Raw genomic sequence first — 22,054 nt, 5'->3', positions numbered from 1 at the left:
TTATGGTTTCAGACTCTTCAAAACTGCTGCAAACTATGGTCATGCTGCAACCATTTCCAAATTTTCTATTATTAATAGTTGATGACGCATAGTTGCTCATGAAGTCAGAAATATAACAGTTAAGTTACTAGAATATATTTGTGTATGTGAAAGTGAAAAATGTCCTGTGTGAATCAGAAATCATAAAGCACTAATTGTAGCATAGCTATGTAGTTTCAACACACACACGTGTGTGTGCGCGCACATGCATTCATTATGAATGCCTCTCTACTTCGAATTCACTCCTCCAGGCTGGTCAAGGTTTTGTTTTTGTTTTTTTTAAAGAGGAGGCAGAAATGAATGGTGAATGGTAAATGAAAGGAGGAAAATAAGATGTGTCATAAAAAAGACGAAGTCAGGAATTTCAGGAGTGGGCAACGGAGGCATCAAAAAGGAATCTTGGGAAGAACATAGAGGGTGAGTAGGGGCATAAAAAGAGATTAAATAAGACATGGTAAGCAGATGTTGAGCAGAGTAAAGCCTTGAAAATGAAGTTGGGTTGCCTAAACTTGAAGCAGAGAAGAGTGGAAATTTATGAAGGAATTTGCAACTGAATAATCTACTGTTAGAATTGTGGGCAAAGAAAAGGATCTTGGTTGTAGTGTTTTGGTTAGATGAGAAGCAAGGCATGGTTTCAGTAATGAAGGTTCACCCTATCTCTCTAACTCACAAATGGTGAATCTCACACAGAGCAGAGAATCTGTAATTGTAATATTTTTAACTGGGTGGTTATTATAACCGTATGTAAGTTTTATAGGCTAACATGGAAGAATCTGTATGAGTTTTGTTAAAAATCTTGAATTAATCATTAAAATGTGTGGGGGTTTATTTCACTATAGTTACACACAGTAATTACTAAAATTTTCAGCTGATCATACCCTAAATCAACATTTTTGACAAGCAACAGGAGATAAGAATTTAAAAGAGTTATTAAACCATAGATGGAAGAAGAGAAATTTATTTGGCAATGATGGAAATATGTGACTAATAGAGCAATCCAGTTAAACTGTTTTTAGTTTTAGAAGGTATCAACTGAAGTGTGTTAGATTTCATATAACTTCCATTAGAAGGTGCTTACTATAGAATAAAAAGTAAAATCTTCTCTTTTTGACCATGAAGATACAAAAACCATTTATATTGATTTAATGGGTATTTAAAAATGTTTAAAGAAACACAGCAGATGTCTGCCTACTAAATTTAATGGTTCAAATTAATTACATTAGAACATGTTTTGAACAAACGCAAAGCACTAATCATAACCTCTCAGTCAATTATAAGAAGCAGCTCAAGAAGATGAGTGATGTTACTTAAAGACATTATTCATATTACTTACTTCCTCAGGAAACTTACAGTCTATGCCAACAAAACATTATACAAGTGTATTTTAAGTATGTAAATGTTACTACAGAATATCTCTGATAGTTTTTGAAACATGAAATTGGACAGGATCTTCAGAAACTCTTAGTGTTGCTGAAATGGATTCCATGTATGGCAACCTAACATTATTAGCACAAATAATAAATGTTTAAGTCTAGCTGAAGTATGAAACTGCTTCTTCATGAGAACTTCACAGATTAATTTATTTAAAAAAAACCCACAGATGCACAAAAGTCATCTTACAGTTTTTGGTTTTTTTCTCATTATGAAGCAGTCGGACTCTTAGGAGAACCCAGTTCTCACAAAACATAATTGCTGCAAGACAGGAGGTAAGCTATACAGGGAATTGAGAGAGACAAGTCAAACAAAAGTACACAAAAATTTAAATCAGGCATGTGGAACCATCTCATATGGTGATGTGTGAACAGATCACTTCCTCATGTTTGGAATGTGTGAGTTTTTATAATGTTTAACTACATAATAATAAACCTTTCTAGGACTCAACTGTCATGGGCATTATTTAGTTGTTTAGTTTGGCAATAATACATTTCTAAACCAAAATACATGTTGACTCTGTTAATGGGACTATTCAAATACCACAGAATCAGATCTGCTCCCATTTACATCATGGGGAGTAACAGAGCAGAATCTGGTCCTTTCTCAGTATTTTCCTTTACAGGTGGATCAGTGATGTCTACTATCATGTACTGATGTTGAACTGCATGCGCATTTCTCATTGGTATGAATGGAAGTCCTGACTTGGATAAAAAGCAGAACATGGCCCTGCCTCTTGCAAAGATAGATGGTAGAAGGACATTAATTAGCACAAGTAGTACCTGTAATTTATTATCATGATTAAAAGGTGACCATTAACTTCAACAGTAATTTCGAAGTAACAAAAGGATGCTTTATGCTGGAGGGAGCAAAGACCCTTCCCTGGATTTTCATGGCATGCTAAGAATCATAGCCAAAGCACTCAACAGGGGTTTGCCACTGTACAATTTGGCTGAAATGGGGAAGGAAGGGACAGGAAGTAAGCAGAGTCTTGGTTTGACTCCACCACTACTCAGCGAGATCTGCTGGCTTTGGACGATAGACAAAGCATGCCATACTCCTCCTTTAAAGGGGTGTTGTAAACTGCAGCAATACCTGCAAGTAGTCAACATGCACACCATCTCAGAGCCAGGTGAGCAATATATTGTTTTACAGTAGAACCCCTATTTTATGAACTAATTGAGGATCAAGGAAAAATTGAAATGTTCACAAAACTGAACATCTCAAAATTACAGAAGTTAAAGTGCATAAGTTTATTTATTAAATCGTTCCACTATAGTGTATGTTACAAATGATAACAAATGTATACAGCGTGCCTGATTTTTCTTTGTGACAACTGAATCTCTTTGCCATCAAATCTGTTTTTTCAAAACTATTACTGTCAGTTGAAAGGTGGCTGAAAAATTGACGTTGCATTGAGTGGCAGAAAGATAAGATCAAATTTCATAAAATCACAGTTCTGCTATGTGTCACACTTATTTTCTTCACTATAGTACTACAAATTTAACATGGAAATTAGGTCAATATTTCTTTAAAATATCCACGTGGGGTTAATCTAATCTAAATAGGACCTGACCCTGCATTCAAAACTCACTGAAGTAAATGCAGAGCAGCTACAGGATCAGGCCCTATACCGCTCCTAGTGAAATCAAGAAGTGTTTTGCAGACTCCAGTTCAATTACTGGTTACGCTGCCATCACTCCACTGACCTCAATGAATATCGAAGCAGAATTTAGTTAGCCCTAATGCATATATCAAACTACGTCAAAATATGGCCTACCACCTTTTTATAATATATTATTGAAGCAAACAAAAATATAATCTCATTTTCCTATGGGTGTGGTAATTTCTGCATCTTTTTCAGAAAGTAGAGTTTGAAATCCATTTTAATTTATTTTCAGCAGAGAGAGCCATTTCAATAAGAAATAAACAGAACTATTTTATAAAAGTTCTTCATTTATCAACCTAGCACTTTTACTAGACAAGAGTTTGTTTTCTAAGTGAAAAAAAAAGCATAATTTAAACTGCTGAAAGAGTCACTTGAAATGCCTCTTTACACTGAAGTGCACTTATAATAGAAAGGAACAGGGAACTATTCTCACATCATTCTTCTACTGAAAGACACATAAATAATTTCCATGTCAACTGAACAGACTGCAGGTTTTTACAAAACATAAATCTTCTCTGAGACCAAAACATAAATCTTCCCTCAGACCCTAAGCACCAGCTCTCCTGTACTACTAGAGAAAGGAGATAAAAATAAAAATAGCTTGAAACTACAGAAATAGCATCTGCTTCTCTAGAAAAGTTTACCTTGACAGAATCTTCCCCCACATTTAAACAATATTAAAAACCAAGTGCATTTCCAAATTCTGCTATGAGAGTTAAAGATTATCTCATGATTAAATCTAACCCAAAAGCATGAACACTCTATTTAAATGGCAGAAATGGTTAAAATTCAGGTTCCTGTTGATGGAGACATTTTTTTTAAACAATGAAAATATAAAATAACTTCCAATTTATATATTCTTTTATTAATCAGTCTGCTCTCGCTTGCATTTTTTCTGTTCGGTATATTTTTTAATTTTAAAAGGAGGAATAACAGTGGATAAAATATTTATAAAGAGGATTTCCCTTGTAGGTCCTGAGCATGCACACCATTCTTCACACTAGTAGTCCTATTTTTCAATGGGATGTATGGAAGGAGCAGCGTATGTGGAATCACCCCACTTCATCATAGTGTATGAAGAGCACTATTTCAAATGGCTAACATTAAACACTCAGGAATATAATATACTACATCTTCAGCGTGCTGTACAAACTTCTGTTAATTAAATATACACTAATTAAGGTTTTAAATACAATGAATATATTGAAACTTTGTGATATAAAATAATTTACAGTTTTATCCTTGTATGAATGATTACATAACCTGCTACATCAAAGCTGCATAGTCTGTTGTTGGTGTGTCATCTGTTTACTGGATCTGAAAGTGACCACAGAACTTGCCCAGGCCTGAATTTGCAGTTTCCTCATGCTGATTCCTTTGCACAGTATCTATGTGTGAATTTCCCTTGAGCTTGATTTAACTAAGCTCCCAAAGCCCAAAGCATCAGCATTCCAAATATCTGTTTAGTAAGCAAGTCTTAGGTACGTCTGCTTGTGACTGACTTAACCCCTGGCTTCTGTGTAAACATTTGGTGCCATCTGGAAGAGTATTTTATAACTCCCAAAAGGGATAGGTTCGCAAGAACACACAGATGGACACTCATTTTCCTGGGGAACTAGAAGAAGCAGATCAAGTGTCAAGAGGAATAGTTTTCATATACTTTACAAGAGAGATCGCTGCATTACCTTCCTTCACCTGTCACTCTTCTGACATAACATACTCAGGCTTAAGATGTGGATGCCAGAGAGGAGCTTAGCCAGCTGTGACATTTCAGAGACCAGTTTCTCCCTTCCTAAGCCTAAATTCTGTATTTTGACAAAACTGTACAGTAGAACACTGTAATCCCTGCTTTTTATTCCTTGAAGGGACTCTAGAGATAGCACTACTTATCATAGAAATTACTAATTTTTAGGATGTGAAAACACAGTAATATATTCATGTATAAGCCAGCTTCAGTAAATTTAATAATGTTAAAGGTGTAAAAAATATAACTAAAGTTAGGAAATTCAAAATTAATTCCTAACTTATATTATTATAAATTTTAAAAAGTGTTAAAACAAGGAATAATGATGAACTTTTAATGCTTGTATATTACTTTGGAAAAGTAAAGCACTATACAAACTACACACAATGGCAGAAATGAAATATGACTATGAGCCCTAACTTTGTATTCCCTGCGTCAAATCATTACCATAATCAAGGACTCAATGTAAAGGACATTCCATGAACAGATGTATGCATGACTGACTTCAAGGAAACGTAACATCTTGAACTGAAGATCTTTAAAAAAATGCTTAAAAATGTAGTAATCAGAGCAATTAGAGCTTATTGTGTAATGATGTATGATTGAAATGTATATACTTAAATACTGTAAGAGATCCTAGAAACCCTCCCTGAACAAAATTCCTTTTGACTGCTCACTTCAGAAGAGGTCCATGCACAGAGGCTTTTGAATTTATTTTTTGTCTCCTTTTCAGGTTAGGTTATATTATATTTGTAATTAAGTTTCTTTTTTCTACACATTTTAAGCATGTTGAAGTTACATCAACAAACAACAAAATATATAACATGTTGTGGGATTTTATATTTGCATATTCACCTTTGCAACATTGGAACAAACACATGGCTTTAGGGCCTCACCCAAACCCCATGAACTTCAATGGGCTACATTCAGACATTTACTACTTCTCTATGCCTAAAGTTTGTTGTCGTTGTTTTTTGGAGGCCGGTGAAGGAGCGGGAAAGATATTTTATTAAAGGCTTTCAGACTTGTATTATTAAGTGAACAGATTTGCCAGACTATTATGATCTCTCTCAGAGCAATGAATATTTTGAATATTTTGACTTATGTCAACATACATTTAAAACAGACTAAACATTTTGGGGAGCTTTAGGAGAAGCATTTCCCTTGTTAAATATTTTGGTAAGTGTTTCATCTACCTGTTAAGGCTATTGCAGCTTATTCAGTAATTATGTATTTTGGCGCACACATTGATTCTGATCATGCTGTATTGACTCTGATGGTTACCTCTGTCACATATACATAGCTAAACACTTGTTGAAAAAGCTCCCCGTTTCTATCCTGGCACATGCCCAGCATGAATTAGAGCAGCCTAGGATTTGCTCTAGTTCATGCTGGGCTGGGGCTGCATAGAATCTGGAAACCTGAGGCCTGCTTTAACTTATGCCACTGGTTCAAGGTCTCCAAGAAACCTTGTGCAGGGGAAGATCGGCATAGGAAAACAAAGCTCTGCCACACCGGTGTCACGCCACCTCCCTCAACATTTCCTCTACACCGGGGTAGAGAGTGGCTGACACAGGAGGTCTGTCAGCTTTACACCAGCACCAGTTCTCTGTTTGAAAGTTAAAGCCAGAATCCAGCCCCGCTGGACTACATGAACAGCACAAAAAGGCTAGTGCCATAACTGGTCCAGAAGCTTTGTTTTATAGATTTACCTCACAAAATTTCAGATTAAAAGTGAAATGCATTCAGTTATGGCCCCCAAACACCCAAGAACAATTTATTTTATATTTCCATATCATAAAAATAACCAAACAAAACATTTTCTTAGTAAGATAAATCAGAAATGGCTCCAAATAATGGCAAGTTTCAGACCAAAATATTATTTTGTGGTGAGTTTTAACTCCCTGAATTTAACAAGGTTTATAACTGAAACACTGACACCTCGGACTTTGCTATAACAATGTGAACAATATTGCTATAAGGTCTAATTCAGTATTGTTTGAACCTCGGGTGTTATCTGACCTACTATTTATTTATGCTAGAATGAGCCATCTTTCATCTGAGATTATGTATCATAAAGTCATGGCTACATAAAAATCACACAAAATGAAGCATAAACTTTAGAGACTGGATTGGGTTTTCCCCTAATCACTGTCCCTGACCTCATTTGTCTTTGTTTTTAGTACTTGCTACCAGAAACCCAAGACACTTCACAGTGGTAGAGCGACAGTTTTCCTGCTGTGCTAGCTATTCAAGCAGAGTTGTAATCTGTCTTCAAATTGCTATGGTGATTAAGCCTCACCCTTGCCTCATTTCTCAGTTAATAACTGCATGGAAATTCTTCAGCTGGTACTAGCTCTTCTTGGAGGGCTTCATCATTTTTTGCAGAATTTAAGATTTCTTTGAAAAAGCAGTGAAGAGAAGATAACTTTCGGTATGTGAACCATGGCAGTCCCATTTTACTATGCTTGAATCATTTCGACTGTAACATTTCTATAGCACCTTCCTTTACAGACTCTCAATAGTTTTAGACGTTTGTTTTATAAATGTGAATGATTTAAGCCACAGTAAGTATAAGCAATTCAAAAGTGGCTTCTCATTTTGGAAGTTCAATTTGAGACATCTTGCACCTGATTTTCAGAGAAGATGAGCGCTCAACTCCAGCTGCAGTAAATGGGAGATCGGGGTAGTCAGCACATCTAAAATGTAGCCCAAGGTGTCTCTAGTTGCTTGATTAGAGTTTATGGTCTCTTTTTAGCATGAAAGAGGCACAAAAGGAGCACACAGAATATAGATCATAGAATCATAGAAGATTAGTATTGGAAGGGACCTCAGGAGGTCATCTAGTCCAACTTCCTGCTCAACTAAATCATCCCAGCCAGTGCTTTGTCAAGCCACACCTTAAAAACCTCCAAGGAAGGAGATTCCACTACCTCCTAGGTAACCCATTCCAGTGCTTCACCATCCTCCTAGTAAGAACGTTTTTCCTAATATTCAACCTAGACCTCCCCCACTGCAACTTGAGACCATTGCTCTTAGTTCTGTCATCTACAATCACTGAGAACAGCCTACCTCCACCCTCCCTGGAACCCCCTTTCAGGTAGTTAAAGGCTGCTATCAAATCCCCCCCTCATTCTTCTCTTCTGCAGACTAAATAAGCCTAGTTCCCTCAGCCTCTCCTCATAAATCATGTGCTTCAGCCCCCTAATCATTTTTGTTGCTCTCCCCTGAACTCTTTCCAATTTGTCCACATCCTTTCTGTAGTGGGGAGCCCAAAACTCGACACAATACTCCAAATGTGGCCTCACCAGTGCTGAATAGAGAGGAATAATCACTTCCCTCATTCTGCTGGCAATGCTCCTACTAATGCAGCCCAATATGCCATTAGCCTTCTTGGCAATAGGGGCACACTGTTGACTCATATCCAGCTTCTTGTCCACTGTAACCCGCATGTCCTTTTCTGCAGAACTGCTGCCTAGCCAGTCGGTCCCCAGTCTGTAGCAGTGCATGGGATTCTTCCGTCCTAAGTGCAGGACTCTGCACTTGTCCTTGTTGAATCTCATCAGAATTTTTTTTTTGGCCCAATTCTCCAATTAGTCTGGATCTTAACCCTACCTGCCAGTGTATCTACCACTCCCCCCATTTTAGTGTCATCAGCAAACTTGCTGAGGGTGCAATCCACTTCATCTTTCAGGTTATTAATGAAGATGTTAAACAAAATGGGCCCCAGCACCGACCCCTGGAGCACTCAGCTTGTTACCAGCTGTTATCTAGACATCAAGCCGTTGATCACTACCTGTTGAGACCAATGATCTAGCCAGCTTTCTATCCATCTCATAGTCCATTCATCCAACCCATCTTTCTTCGACTTGCTGATAAGAATACTGTGGGAGACCGAATCAAAAGCTTTGCTAAAGTCAAGGTATATCATGTCCACCAGTTTCCCCACATCCACAGAGCCAGTCATCTTATCATAGAAGGCAATCAGATTGGTTAGGCATGACTTGGTGAATCCATGCTGACTGTTCCTGATCACCTTCCTCTCTTCCAAGTGCCTCAAAATGGATTCCTTGAAGACCTGCTCCATGATTTTTCCAGTGACTGAAGTGAGGCTGACTGGTCTGTAATTCCCTGGTTCCTCCTTCCCTTTTTTTTGAAGATGGGCACTATATTTGCCTTTTCCCAATTATCTGGAACCTTCCCGAATTGCCACAAGTTTTCACAGATAATGGCCAATGGCTCTGCAATCATATCAGCCAACTCCCTCAGGACCCTCAGATGCACTGCATCCAGCCCCATGGACTTGTGCATGTCCAGCCGTTCTAAATAGTCCTGAACCTGTTCTTTCAGCACTGAGGGCTGCTCACCTCCTCCCCATTCTGTGCTGCACAGTGCAGTAGTCTGGGAGCTAACCTCCTTGCTTCATTTTGCATCTCATTTTATCACCTTGCATCTCATTCCTGTGCCTTAAACTCAAAACTATCTAAACTATCTAATGGTCCTTTCAGGCCTTGAAAACTAGGAATCCATGTAAAGTGTGAACTACTCCCATTCATCTGTAAGAACATTAACTCTGAAGCCTAAGGATCTCCAATTACAATATAAAATTTGTCAACTATTTCACTATTAATTTTTTTCACTAAAAACAGTCAGCTACTATGTGACTGTGATCAGAGTTTGGGAGTATGAACAGGGCATTAGTACAGATGTAACACTTTTTTCCTCTAAACTGAAGCCTATATATAAAATCTTTTTTATCCTAGATAAAGCACGAAGGATTCAGAGGTCCCCACTTCTTCGTTCTCTACTTCCCTGCTTCTTCCCTCAAAAATTATATTTCAGTATTTCAGTATACTCATCATAGGCCCCAATTTCTGACATTCTTTCACATGCATCCTGCTTAAAAAATGTCAGAACAATATCAAAAAGGTTCAGTGGCATTGTGACAGATTGGGTTATATCTATATCACGTTAACAACTCCATTTTGTATTATGTGTTGAACAGATTCTCAAATTGCTTGAGAGCATCTTACTGGCACTGCATTCCAGATTAAAAGACTATCTACAAGAGTTATAAAGACTGCAATCTGTGGCTATTGACTGAGAGACTGAGCTACTGACCTGCCCCTATGGACAATGGCTTTTTCAACAAGAGGGCTGACAGGTGGATGAAGCATGAAAAAGAGAAAAGGGCCTGGAGAATCCCAGTGGAGCAGATGGCAAAGAGAGAGATTCTACTTAAGAGCAAGGGACAGCCCATCGCCACACGTAAGAAGGGCATGCAGGAGAGAGTGGGTAGGAGAGACTCTGTCCAGCCTGAAATGTTGAGAAACCTCACTCATAAAAAGGGTGAGCTCAGATTAGGGGAAGGTGCCTCTCGGAACTAGTCTGGGACCTAAAACCCAGAGCTAGAAGCAGTGACTAGACTCAGTCAAGATCCAATTGGCTTAGAAAAACATGGGACCGAATGAACTTTCAACTGACTGGTAACTGTACAGAGGCATAAGGGGTCAGGTTGTAACAGGTGTAACAGGCATCTACTATAATGTAAAGTATAACTGAATATTAATGAAGGCAAATTTCAAAGAATTCAGTGCTTCAATTAAGGAAAAAATCCAAAAATTCCACCAGCAACATACAATGTCCAGCCTGCACTCAACAAATCGTCACTGATGCTAATGAAATCACCAACTTCTGCCCAGTCTCCATTCTCTCCTTCACAGGTAAGACTATTGAATATACAGTAGCAAACAAATAAGGAAATCACTGATATTTTAGACCCCTTCCAATCAGACTTGGGATCAGTTTATGGTGCTGAGACAATGCAGGTTGAAAATATGACCACCATCTGCATGACAGCATCAAACATGAGTTGCTGTCCACTTGCAAAATCTTGCAGTTGTGGAAGGAGTTCCATTAGGATGCCTTTGCTGCTTTGTCTACAGGGATTTAGTAGGGAAATAATGTATTGGAAAATAGTTACCCATTCCTCCAGTTTATGCTATTTAATGCAAGATTTACTAATGAGGTCCCCACAGCCTATGGTTTTATCACAAGTAGCTGTTTCTTGCAGTGCTTCACAGACTGCTCTGCCTTTCAATGAATTTTCATGTGCAATTTAACCTGGTGGTTTTAATCTACAAATTCCTAAATGGTTGCTCCTGGTTACTTTAAGGAATTTTCCTCATATGATGCTGCATTAGCTGGACCACTTAAATGGCAATGCCCTGGTTTAAATTGGTAAGTGAGGCACAGAATTTTCAAACTTTGGAATTTGCTTCCAAATTTGGGTGCCCTGCTAGATGTGGCAGAGTGACAGGAAAGGCTAGGTGGACAATGTGACAGAATTAAAATTTGGACATTTGGACCAACAGTACAGAGTATGGATTATTAATATATTTTATATATGAACAACCAACAATACCACACAGCTCTATGTGTCTTTCTCCTCTAGCACAGACAATGGTGTTTTTCAGCTTTTATGGAGTCAGAAGGAAAGAAGAACCTGAATAAAAAATAACTCACTCAAACTAAATCTAGGTAAGATGGAGACAATGTGCTCAGGAAGATAAAACATTTAGACGAACTGCAAAAAACTTAACTCACCCTGTATCAAGGTCATGTGGCCATCAGTGGTTAAGAAAATGCACAGTCTCAGGGTTCTGTTGTACTCACTGCACCTAGACACAATACTGCACCAGTTATCCAAAATGCCTTCCTTCATCTTCAACTGGCAAGAAGACTTCAGCCCATACTCTTGAAACAGAATTTAGCTACATGATTTCATGCTTTTTGCCCAGACTAGACTAATGGAATGTACTTTTCCCAGGATTGAAGACATAGGCCAAGCAGAAACCTATTCAATAATTATACACTAATGAAAGGCAAGTATTAAACAGTGGCCCATCTTCAGAAATTACTAGATATTTATACAGCTAATAAGGACATCCATGGTGATTGGACAGAATTAGAAACTGATGCTCCAGGGCACCAGGCAACCACTCACTGATAATTTTCGAAGAAACTTCTCTTGTAGAGAGAGAATTATTTCATGATTTTCCACTGCAGGGTTTCCTCACAGCTGCCTCTGGAATATCTGGTATTAGACACTATTGCAGAAAGAATACTGAACAAGATGGACCTCTGTTCTAATCTGATATGGGTATTCCTATGTTCCTAAGTATGACAGGCCAAAGAAATTACCTATCACCAGAGTATCCAGTTATACTAGTAAAGAATAACAAACCTGTGACTTTTTGAAAGGGCTATAAGCACTAGCACTTCAGGCCAAAAGGCAAACTCACGGACTGCAGTTTGGAAACAAATTTTCAGTATCGGCAGGTTATTTTATGAAACCTACCTACCTCTGAAATAGCTGGTTCTGGCCATTGCTGGAGAAAGCTAGAGTAAATGGACCACTGTTCTGAGCCACTCTATCCATGTAATTCTTATGTTCCTATGCTCCAGGCTATGCATTGGCTCTCTGTTCAATTCTGGATCCATTTCAAGGTGATGGTTCTAATATTTAAATTGTTGACTGGGCTAGGTACTAGCTGTTGCAGAGTCCCTCCTCTTCTCTTGCCACAGTAGCTATGACAGACTGCCCATATATACCTCTACCTCAGCCCATTCCCTTCGCGACAGCAGTAGGGAAAAAGGGAAAAATAAAGATTTTGCAACCTGCCTGGAACATGAACGCCAATAGATCAAATGAAGAAGCAAGTTCCAAAACAGGGAACCCCTCACATAGAACATCCTGTAAACATCTTTCTCTCATTTTATGCAGAGTGAGTTCCAAATTGAACATCTCTTCTGATCTCAACTGTGCTGCTTAACTCAGACTTTGAGCATGATTTTACGAAAGATGAAGCCCAAAATCTTTATGCATTTTATTTTATTTGCTAAAAACAGACTAACACGGCTACCTCTCTGGAACTCATGCATTTTATATAGATACAACTGCATACCAACTCTGGTGCAATTATTACTATTATACATGCAAATCTTCCATTTTCACAAGCAAAATTCACAAGCAATTGTTAAAGTTGTGTGTGCAAAGGCCAGCCTTCAACTTTCTGAAAATCAGTCCGTCTGTCAAGTTTTAATATCTTGAAAACAGAAATGAAGTATTATATCACAAAAACAACAGTATCATAGCCATGACCAAATGCTTAATAAATGAGCTAGTTAATAGAATATTCACATTTTCTAGACATCAAATTTGATCTGCATTCTAAGCATTTACTGAAAAACAGCAGTTTAGTTCTTTCACTGTTACCACACTGTTACAAGCAAGCAGAATAAAGAAGGACATTCTCATTAGAGTTGTGTGGGAAATACTTTCAGGATGTTTTGAATATTGCTATTTTTTATATTTATAGATTTCCATTTACTTATTCAGTTTCAGTTAAGAAATGAGTGCCCCATTTTACATGAATTACCTACTGATAAATATGACATTTAGAAAATACACACACATTTGGACAGAAGGACTTGGCTCTTCTGTTTAACAGGAAAGTGGTTTGGATTGCAAATAAATCAAAAAAGCCACACTTTTTGAGCACTTTCCTTCCCCCTCCCTCATTGTATTTTTGCTGTTTGCTTATCTGTTTTCTGGAGTACATACCCTTAAGGCAGCTTGTCCTGGTGGCCCTTGATCTCCCTAGGAAAAATTGGGAGGGAGAGGGGAGTCAGCAGTTCATTCAGTCACACATTTTTTTACTTTTATGTGAAGTTAGAGGATATTAGACAGAAACATAAGTAACTTTGATACCGTATTTTGCAACCACATGCTCTTACTTCACAAAAGCATATGTAAAATATAAAAAACCTTTCCCAGACCTGAATAAGAACTCTGTATAGCTTGAAAGCTTCTCTCTCCAACAGAAGTTGGTCCAATAAAAGGCATTACCTCACCCACCTTGTCTATGTAAAACATTGTTATTTCTGTAGTGCCCATAGATGTGCATGGTATTTACAGGTAAACAAAAAGACAAACCCCTGATGCAGAGGTTACAGTCTGAGAAACCAATCTCACAGACACTTTGCACAAGATTAATTTAATGCACACAAGTTAGCTCACTGAACTCAATCAGACTGCTCATGTATGTAAAATCACTCATGTGTGTAGTGTTTGCAAAGTTAGAACCTTAGATCCTGAGCATACTTATAAGGCCCTGTGGTTCATGCCCTAAACTAGACAGAGGACAGCAAGGGATGACATAAAAAAATGGGGAGAGGGGCTTGGAGAAGAATGAGGAATATGTTAAATATTACATAAAATATACATCATGATAATAAATGTATATATCTTGTTGGTTCCTTTATTAAGATAATTTATATTGCTATTTAGTATCAATACATTGATATATCATATTTGACATTTGAAGATCAAAAGAAGACAAGAGGATGTGTGCTCTTGAGTGGAAGTTAGCAACAGAAGACAGTCATGAGTCATGGTTATACTTATGAAGCTGAAAACTATTGTGTATAAGAACTCATTTTCTTGGTAACAAAATATATGGAAATTAATAATTCTGTATACAGAGCTGGCATTGAATGGTGTAAATAAATAAATTAGGGCTAGGACCACACATTGGACAATAAGGATAAAATCCACAATTGGGAAACTGAGTGAGTGAGTACCTTCCATCCTGCACATTGAGTGAGACGGATGCTTTGGAAAAAACAGTATGTGATCATGTAACTAAAGACTGTATCATAATACTCACGAGGAGGCCCAACTGAATTTGCACAGGTGGCCTTAATTCTATTATTTCCTAACTTTGGAGCGCTCATCTTTGCAACCTTAATGCTCTTTTAACTCTTTTCTGTGTGTAATCTCTCTCACTCTCTGTGTGTATATATATATAAAATGGCTAAATATTAATGAATGTATACACACACACACACAATACCTTTTCTCCCTTAGGACCAGCCAGACCAGGATCACCTTTTAAGCCCTGTACAAATTAAAAAAAAAAAAAAAGAAGCATATAATATATACACATTTTAGTGCACAAAAGATCTTGGGCAAAATTCTTTTAGTGTGAATTAGCATCTGCTATTCAAATCAGTGTTAAATCACTAATATTATTAGTATTGAAATAGAGTAAATATTGATATTGATTTGTTCAAAAACCAAGAGACACCTATCAGAAGCTTTAGTTGCCCTCGACACATATTTAAATATACAGGGCCAAATTATCTAGATTGCTGTGCTCCATTTGCTCAAGTGGTGCAAAGGGACTGGGAACCTCCCCTAGACTCTGGCTGTGGAAATCTCCGGTAAGGCCCAGCAGGCATAAAGCCATTAGAGCCAGTTCATACACCACTTACTCCACAGTCTCTGGTACAGAAGGTATGTGGAGGATAAAGAGGGAAGGCAGAAGGTTTGTAAATGATAGGGAGTGCAATCCCCAGCTGACATATTGTTCCAAAATCAGAATAGTCAGAAAAAAATAGTCAGAAAGCACAGTTCAAAACAACCCTCACGCTGTTTTAACCTTTTGCTGTGATCAGGAATAGAATAAGAGAGAAATAGTCTGTTTCTTAACAGTTCCCCTCTATGCTGCAACCAGTGAAAGCTAGATAAGTAGAGAATATGCGTCACCATTCTTAGATATTACAAATCCAGCAATTTTGCCTGCTCACATCACCAGAAATCACAAGAGATGATAAAGAAAGTACCCTTGGCACTACCATTCAACAACCCTCACTGTTCTTCTTACTTCTCAAAAGCAGATGGGCTTTGCAGTATGGCCCTAAACTCAGCCAGTTCAAGTTATTTTGGAACAAGGTGGGGACTGAATTCTGAAGCTGGGGCCCATCACAGAGAACAACCTACCAGAAGTTCCCCTTCCTTTAAATCTCCAGCTTCAGCACCTTCACTGATCTCAGCTTCAGAAGTTTGCCATGAGGAGACAATAAGCAGGTCCTAAGTCATTTAGAGCTTTATAGGTCAAAACCCAATCTTAAACTCCACCTAGAAACCAACTAGCAGACAATACATGTAATGAAGCACTGATGTCATGTGGTCACGCTTAACAAGCAGGCCACCATTTCAGAACTAAGTGCATTGGATGAAATGGTGTCATAAAAACTGGATGTCACCTAGACATGAATTAGGATTTACTGCCCAGAATTCTTCCCCATCCTCTTCCAGGTCTTACAAATGCCATTCCTCAGTTTGCATTAATTGGAGAGATAGAGACAACTGGCACTAAAATGATAATCAACATCTGTGCCTTGGTGGGTACAGAAACATTAAATCAGCCAGTGTTCTAAATACTGCATATTTGTGCAACTTCACTTCCTGCTAAAATTACATTAATTCACCATCTGGAAGGAACATCATTTAGAACTATACGAGCATTTAAGTACCCACTTTGGACTAAATTTGTAGTTGTTGTAAATACCCCTGATTTAGCTTTGATTTGTCCTTTATTAAGCTTGCCAAATATGTAAGAGTTAAATCAGAAGTAGTTTTGCTGGTTGATCTTAAAAATTGTTTAAAGGCAAACAGATCCAAAAAGCAAGCCAAGAAATAGTTTTCCTTTTTAATTTTCATGTTTATATCCCACATATACATCTATCTCTACCTACTGCAGATTAGACATCACCTAGTTATGAAAGAGTATAAAATGCAATATTTTATATATTTAAACAAAAGCTTTTTGATGGATATTTCAGGTATCTGGAAAGTTTGTGTTATTTTCTATATTGTGGATCTGGTTCAGAACTGCCAGCATTAGAGAATCAGTGGAGCAACAACAGGTTTCACTAGAGGAATTGGTTCTTGGCTGTATATTTATAGATGAGACAAAACAAGAGAGAAAGACACACACAATTCTGCAGCTACCAGAATGAAAAATATATTTAATATGCCATTATTAGGCAGGAAGGAAGGACAACAGTGGAGAAACAAAAAACAATGAAATCAAACTGTGCACTGTCAAGTTATGAGCTTTTTTTTTCTAATTGTTTTTCTAACATAACTTCTTTCTATGTTTACAGTTGTTAGTGCTGAGCCTGAGGGGGTGTCCCTAGCAGAGGTATACAGCCTGGCTGCTACTGCAGGGACACAGTGAAGGTAGAGGTCAATCTTGAATTGAGAGGAGTAGGGGAAACTGGACAATACTTATCATTTGCAGTCAGTGCATTAAAATGAGCACATTTGAAAACAACCCTTTATATACTACATTGAGTAAAGACAGGAATCTAACTGCCAGCAGGGCTTTTGAATCATGCATTCATTTCAATATACTTGAATGGGCTAGAAGTGACTAGCCACATGATTGTCATTTATGGTTATGCAACAAAAGGACAAGAAATCAGGTAGAAAAAATCCATAACATGCTTTCCTACTATAAATATTTTTTTAAATTTATTTTTCCACAGTATACTTTTAATTAAATTTTAATTATGTCAATGTGTTACAGACATAGTTGTTGTCAGGAAACAAACAGTGTCATTGTAGCAGCCTTGTTCCTTTCTGCAGCACCCCTTTTAAACTGACCAGAATTCTAGTTGCTGATGGCTGCCTCTGAAATGACGTAACAGCCAAGTAATTGCCATGCTGGATCAGACCTATGGTCCATCTAATGCAGTATCCTGTCTCTGACAGTGACAAGAACCAAATGCTTCAGAGGAATGTGTGTGGTAACTCAGATCTCAGCAGAAATAATTGAGGTGATTTTAAATTAACTTCTACATTAAAAGGGCTGTTTTTCAGCATTAAAAAAAAAGGTTGATTTTGAAAAGACTAATTTCCACTGACCCAAAGAGTCTATTATCATATTTCACCAATGTGCAAGACCTGTATAAAAATTCCAGCTCATCTCATCACAAAGGATAAATAATTCAGTGACTTCTAATTGCTTCTAACTCTAACTTCTCTGTGGTGCACAATAATACATTTTTTTAAATTAAGGAATGCATGACCCTCCAACCCTACATATAGTCTTTAACTGGATGTCTGTTCTTTTCTTAGAGGAGTTCAGCTTGCTCTTTCTACAGATAAAAAATGACTTAAAACAAAATTTCTCCAGGAGGTGCCAAAATGCAAGTTATCATCCTACTTTATTTGAAGTCTTTACCCATCAGCTGTGAAAAGGTTCAAAATAACTAAGTTACACTAAGAATCTCAACTCTCCATTGCCTTCCCTTACTTAAATGCATTTCTTTTATAATGTTCCACTACCAGAAGAGCTAATGATCCAAACACCAACTATGGCCAACCATTCTCTGATCTATTTTTTAATTACGATTTTCCACACTCCCAATATCAGTCTTCTTGATCTAATAAACCAAAAGAATGGGGAGAAGGGAGCAGCCATCACTAACAGAAGATGTCTTATTGATAATTTCCTTTCTGCTTGCTGTCTCCCCCTCAGTTCTGGACATCTGAGCAGCTCTCCTCTTTCTGCCTCTTCACGGAGGCGGATCACATCTAGGGTGTGTAGACTTGTGGGAGAAGCCACTAAGAGAAAGGAAATTATCAGTAAGAAGTTTTCCATTCTGCAGCCCAGTGTCTCCCATAATTTGGATGTTTGGGAAGCATCAGATGTAGGGAGGATTATGGAAACAAGAGTTTGGCAAATAAGTAGTACTCCTTTTTCATTTATTTCTGGACTTCCACCTGCAACACCTTCCCGTAGAAGGAGGCCTCTGTAGTGCTTAATCTAAAGGTTTCATCAGTAGATCAAGTGGTTGCTCTACAAATTTCTGAAGTGGACACCCTTGCTCATTTTACCCATGAGGCTGCTAAAGATCTTGTGGAGTGTGCCTTGATCCCTTCTGAGACAGTAATCTCTGATGATTTGTAAACTTCACAGTGTAATCCACCTAGCAATGTAGGATTTGGAAACTCTGAGTCCCTGATACTTTGGTTGGAAGAACATGAATAGGGAGCCTGATCTTCTCATGGTTTCTGTATGGCTGAGGTAGACTTCCAACACTCTTCTGACATCTAAAGTGTGCTGCATCTTCTCAGTTGGATGTTGTGGTTTTGGACAAAATGGAGGAAGCACATCATCTTACACAATGCGGAAGGAAAAATTCCCTTTATGAAGAAAGGGTTCTTGTATCCTGAATACCACCTTGTCCTCGTGGAACACACAGTAAGGCTCCTGTATAGATAAGGCTGCCAGCTCAGGCACTCATTTGGTGTCTGTGACAGCTACTGAAAAACAAGTATAAATGGCTAAATAAAATGCTGACACTGAAGTCAAAGACTTGAACCAATGGCTCGTCAGGGCCCTCAAAACTACCAGTCAGTCCCATTTTTGAAAGAGTGGCCTGACCCCTGGTCTAACTAGTCGGACTGCTCCAAGGAATATGGCTATCTGTGGAATGTCTGCCAGGGAGCCAAGGGTCCTGCAAATAGCACATTAATAACAGCAGATACCTGCAATGTAAGACAGAAAATATCATATTGCCTCTTTATAAATCCATGATACACCTACATCCTGAATACTGCATGCAGATCTGGTTGCCCCATCTCAAAAAGATATATTGGAATTGGAAAAAGGTACAGAAAAGGGCAACTAAAATGATTAGGGGTATGGAAAAGCTTCCACATGAGGAGAGATTAATAAGACTGGAACTTTTCTGCTTGAAAAAGTGATGACTGGGGGGGGGGGGGGGGGAATATGATAGAGGTCTATAAAATTATGAATGGTGTGGAGAAAGTAAATAAGGAAGTGTTATTTACTCCTCATAACACAAGAGCAAGGGGTCACAAATAAAATTAATAGGCATCAGGTTTAAAATGAACAAAAAAGTATTTCTTCACACAATGCACAGTCAACCTGTGGAACTCCTTGCCAAAGAATATTGTGAAGGCCAAAACCATAATGGGGTTTAAAAAAGAACTAGATAAATTCATGGAGGTTAGGTCCATCAATGGCTATTAGCCAGGATAGGCAGGGATTGCTGTTTGCCAGAAGCTGGGAATGGGTGACGGGATGGATCACTTGATGATTACCTGTTCTGTTCATTCCCTCTGAAACTCCTGGCATTGGTCACTGTCAGAAGACATGATACCGGGCTAGATGGACCATTGGTCTGACCCAGTATGGCCGTTGTTATGTTACTGAGCTGAAGGCCTCTGTCTATGACCCCTTGGAGAAAATCCAGAATGGTTGAAATTCCAGGATCTCTGGGATTTTTATTGTGCTCTTGGCACCAGTTACAGAATCTGGACCAGGTAGAGGAGTATGCTTTTAGTGTTCATCCTCTCCTAGACAAAAGCAATATCTTGATTCTGGAGGACAAACAGAGATCTTCTAGTGCTATCCTCTCAATAGCCAGGCCGTCAGTTGAAGCTGTTCCGAGTCCAGATGAAGAAGAGAACCTTGCAAGACGATATCTGGTCTCCACAGAAACCGGAGGAGGGACTCCAGTTTCAGCTCTATCAGGTCAAGGACCAAGGTCTCCTTGGTCAATGAGGAGTTATAAGAATTATTGTCGACTTTTCTAATCTTATGTCTGTATCACCTTCCTCAGTAATGGAAAGGGTGGAAACACGTAAAGTAAGTCCTGCAGCAAACTATGCAATAAGATGTATGTCCCCATGACTCTGTGGTCTGCCTACCTCATGAAGTATTTTGGCCTTTTTTTTGTTTGCTTCATTGGTGGACAGATCGGATGAAGGGAGGATAAATGTCTGAATGATGAGATTGAAAATCTCTTGATTCAGGCACCACTCAGGGTTGTTGACCCTGCACTTGCTAAGCCAGTCTGCCTTTTGGTTCAGGCCCCTTCGATGAGGATTGCTCTGAAAAAAAGGAGGAACTGTTCCACCCATCTCCTTGTTCCCACTATTTCTGCATGTAGCATCGGATTCCTTGTTTCCCTCAGTTATTTAAATATATGACTATGGTCATATTGTGTGACTGAACCATGACGTGGAACCCTTGCAGAGATAACTTTATCAACCATTCTCAGCTATAGGAGGTTTATGCTCTGATTCTTCTCTTCCTGGCTCCAGAGATGATGGGCTATTTGGGTCAGCAAATAAGCTCTCCAGCTCTCCAGACTGGTGTTGGCTGTGAGGGCTAAAGAATCTGGATTACAGATGTGCATGCCTGTCGTGGACTGACAACCACTGTAAGGAGTTGAATACGTGAGTCAGAAACCATACTTTATCTTGCATGTGTTCTGGGTAGTGTCCCACATCTTCAGAATGAATGTCTGAAGGTGTATAATATGTGACTACTCCCATGGAGTCCAATACGAGGAGTCCTAGCAGTTGGAACCATAATGCCATAGTAGGTCTCTGGCAGCTCTGGATCAAGAAGATACATTCCTGGATTTCTTGAATCTTTTCTAATGATAGGTAGACACTTGGTACTGAGGATTTTTGCCCCTGGTGGATTATTTTGGAGGATGGAACTAAGGAACTTTTCTTGGCATTGATGATGAAGCCAGCACCCGGAGATAACTCAGTGTTTGAGATGTGGTTCTGTGCTCGGCTAAATGCGATGAAGCTCTAATCAGAATGTCATCCAGGAAAAGGTGGAAAGGTGGGTTTCCTGCAAACTGAGTCTGGCTATTATCCTTACCAACCTCTTTGCAAAAAGCCTGGGGGTCAAAGACAGAAGTGTTCGATACTGATACTGATACTAAACAGAAGTGTTCGATACTGATAATATTATTGCCATAAGCAAGTCTCAAAAGTCTGTGGTAACACAATCAGAGGAGATAACAAGATATGTATGTGCTAGATCTATTGAAGTGAAGAAGTCCCCCCAGGACAGGGATAAACTGTAAAGGCCAGGATCTCCATCCACAACTTCATTTTCTTCATCCACTTATTGAGTCCCCATGCTTTCCTGGACAATGAAGGGGATGGAGTAGAACCTGTAGAAACTTTCTTCTGAGGGAACACTCTCTATATCTCCCATATCCAAAAGATGAGATATTTCATTCTGGATCTGACTGTGTTTTACAGGACCATTGGAATTGGGTTATAGGATGAATAACAGATGGGTTGGAGCACTCAGCTTGAGGGACTATCCCTGCCATACTGTGTTCCCGACCTACTTGTCTGTGATTGATGAAAACCATGGAAATAACCTTGAGTCTGAACATTCCCATGAGTAATATGATAGCCAAATAGTTTTAGCCTGAGAAAGAATATTGTGTTTTGTTTGTTCTTATGACAATAG

At 38.5% G+C, this 22,054-nt stretch overlaps 1 protein-coding gene across 1 annotated transcript in view; it reads right to left on the bottom strand.

The window, feature by feature from the left end:
* COL19A1 (collagen type XIX alpha 1 chain) overlaps positions 1-22,054 on the bottom strand; it is a 258,669-nt gene that overhangs the window by 74,423 nt on the left and 162,192 nt on the right. The window contains exons 14-15 of the mRNA XM_067562524.1: positions 14,801-14,845; positions 13,510-13,545 (exon numbers count right to left, since the gene is read on the bottom strand). Of these exons, the coding sequence (XP_067418625.1) occupies positions 13,510-13,545; positions 14,801-14,845 (81 nt within the window). The remainder of the gene's footprint in view (positions 1-13,509; positions 13,546-14,800; positions 14,846-22,054) is intronic.

This window comes from Emydura macquarii, unplaced genomic scaffold, assembly GCF_026122565.2.
Source record: "Emydura macquarii macquarii isolate MOO-44397 ecotype Brisbane River unplaced genomic scaffold, CSIRO-AGI_Emac_v2 contig_2437, whole genome shotgun sequence".
In the NCBI taxonomy this organism is placed as follows: Eukaryota; Metazoa; Chordata; order Testudines; family Chelidae; genus Emydura; species Emydura macquarii.
The sequence above is the reverse complement of the archived record's forward strand: the minus strand, read 5'-3'. Positions and strand labels throughout refer to the sequence as shown.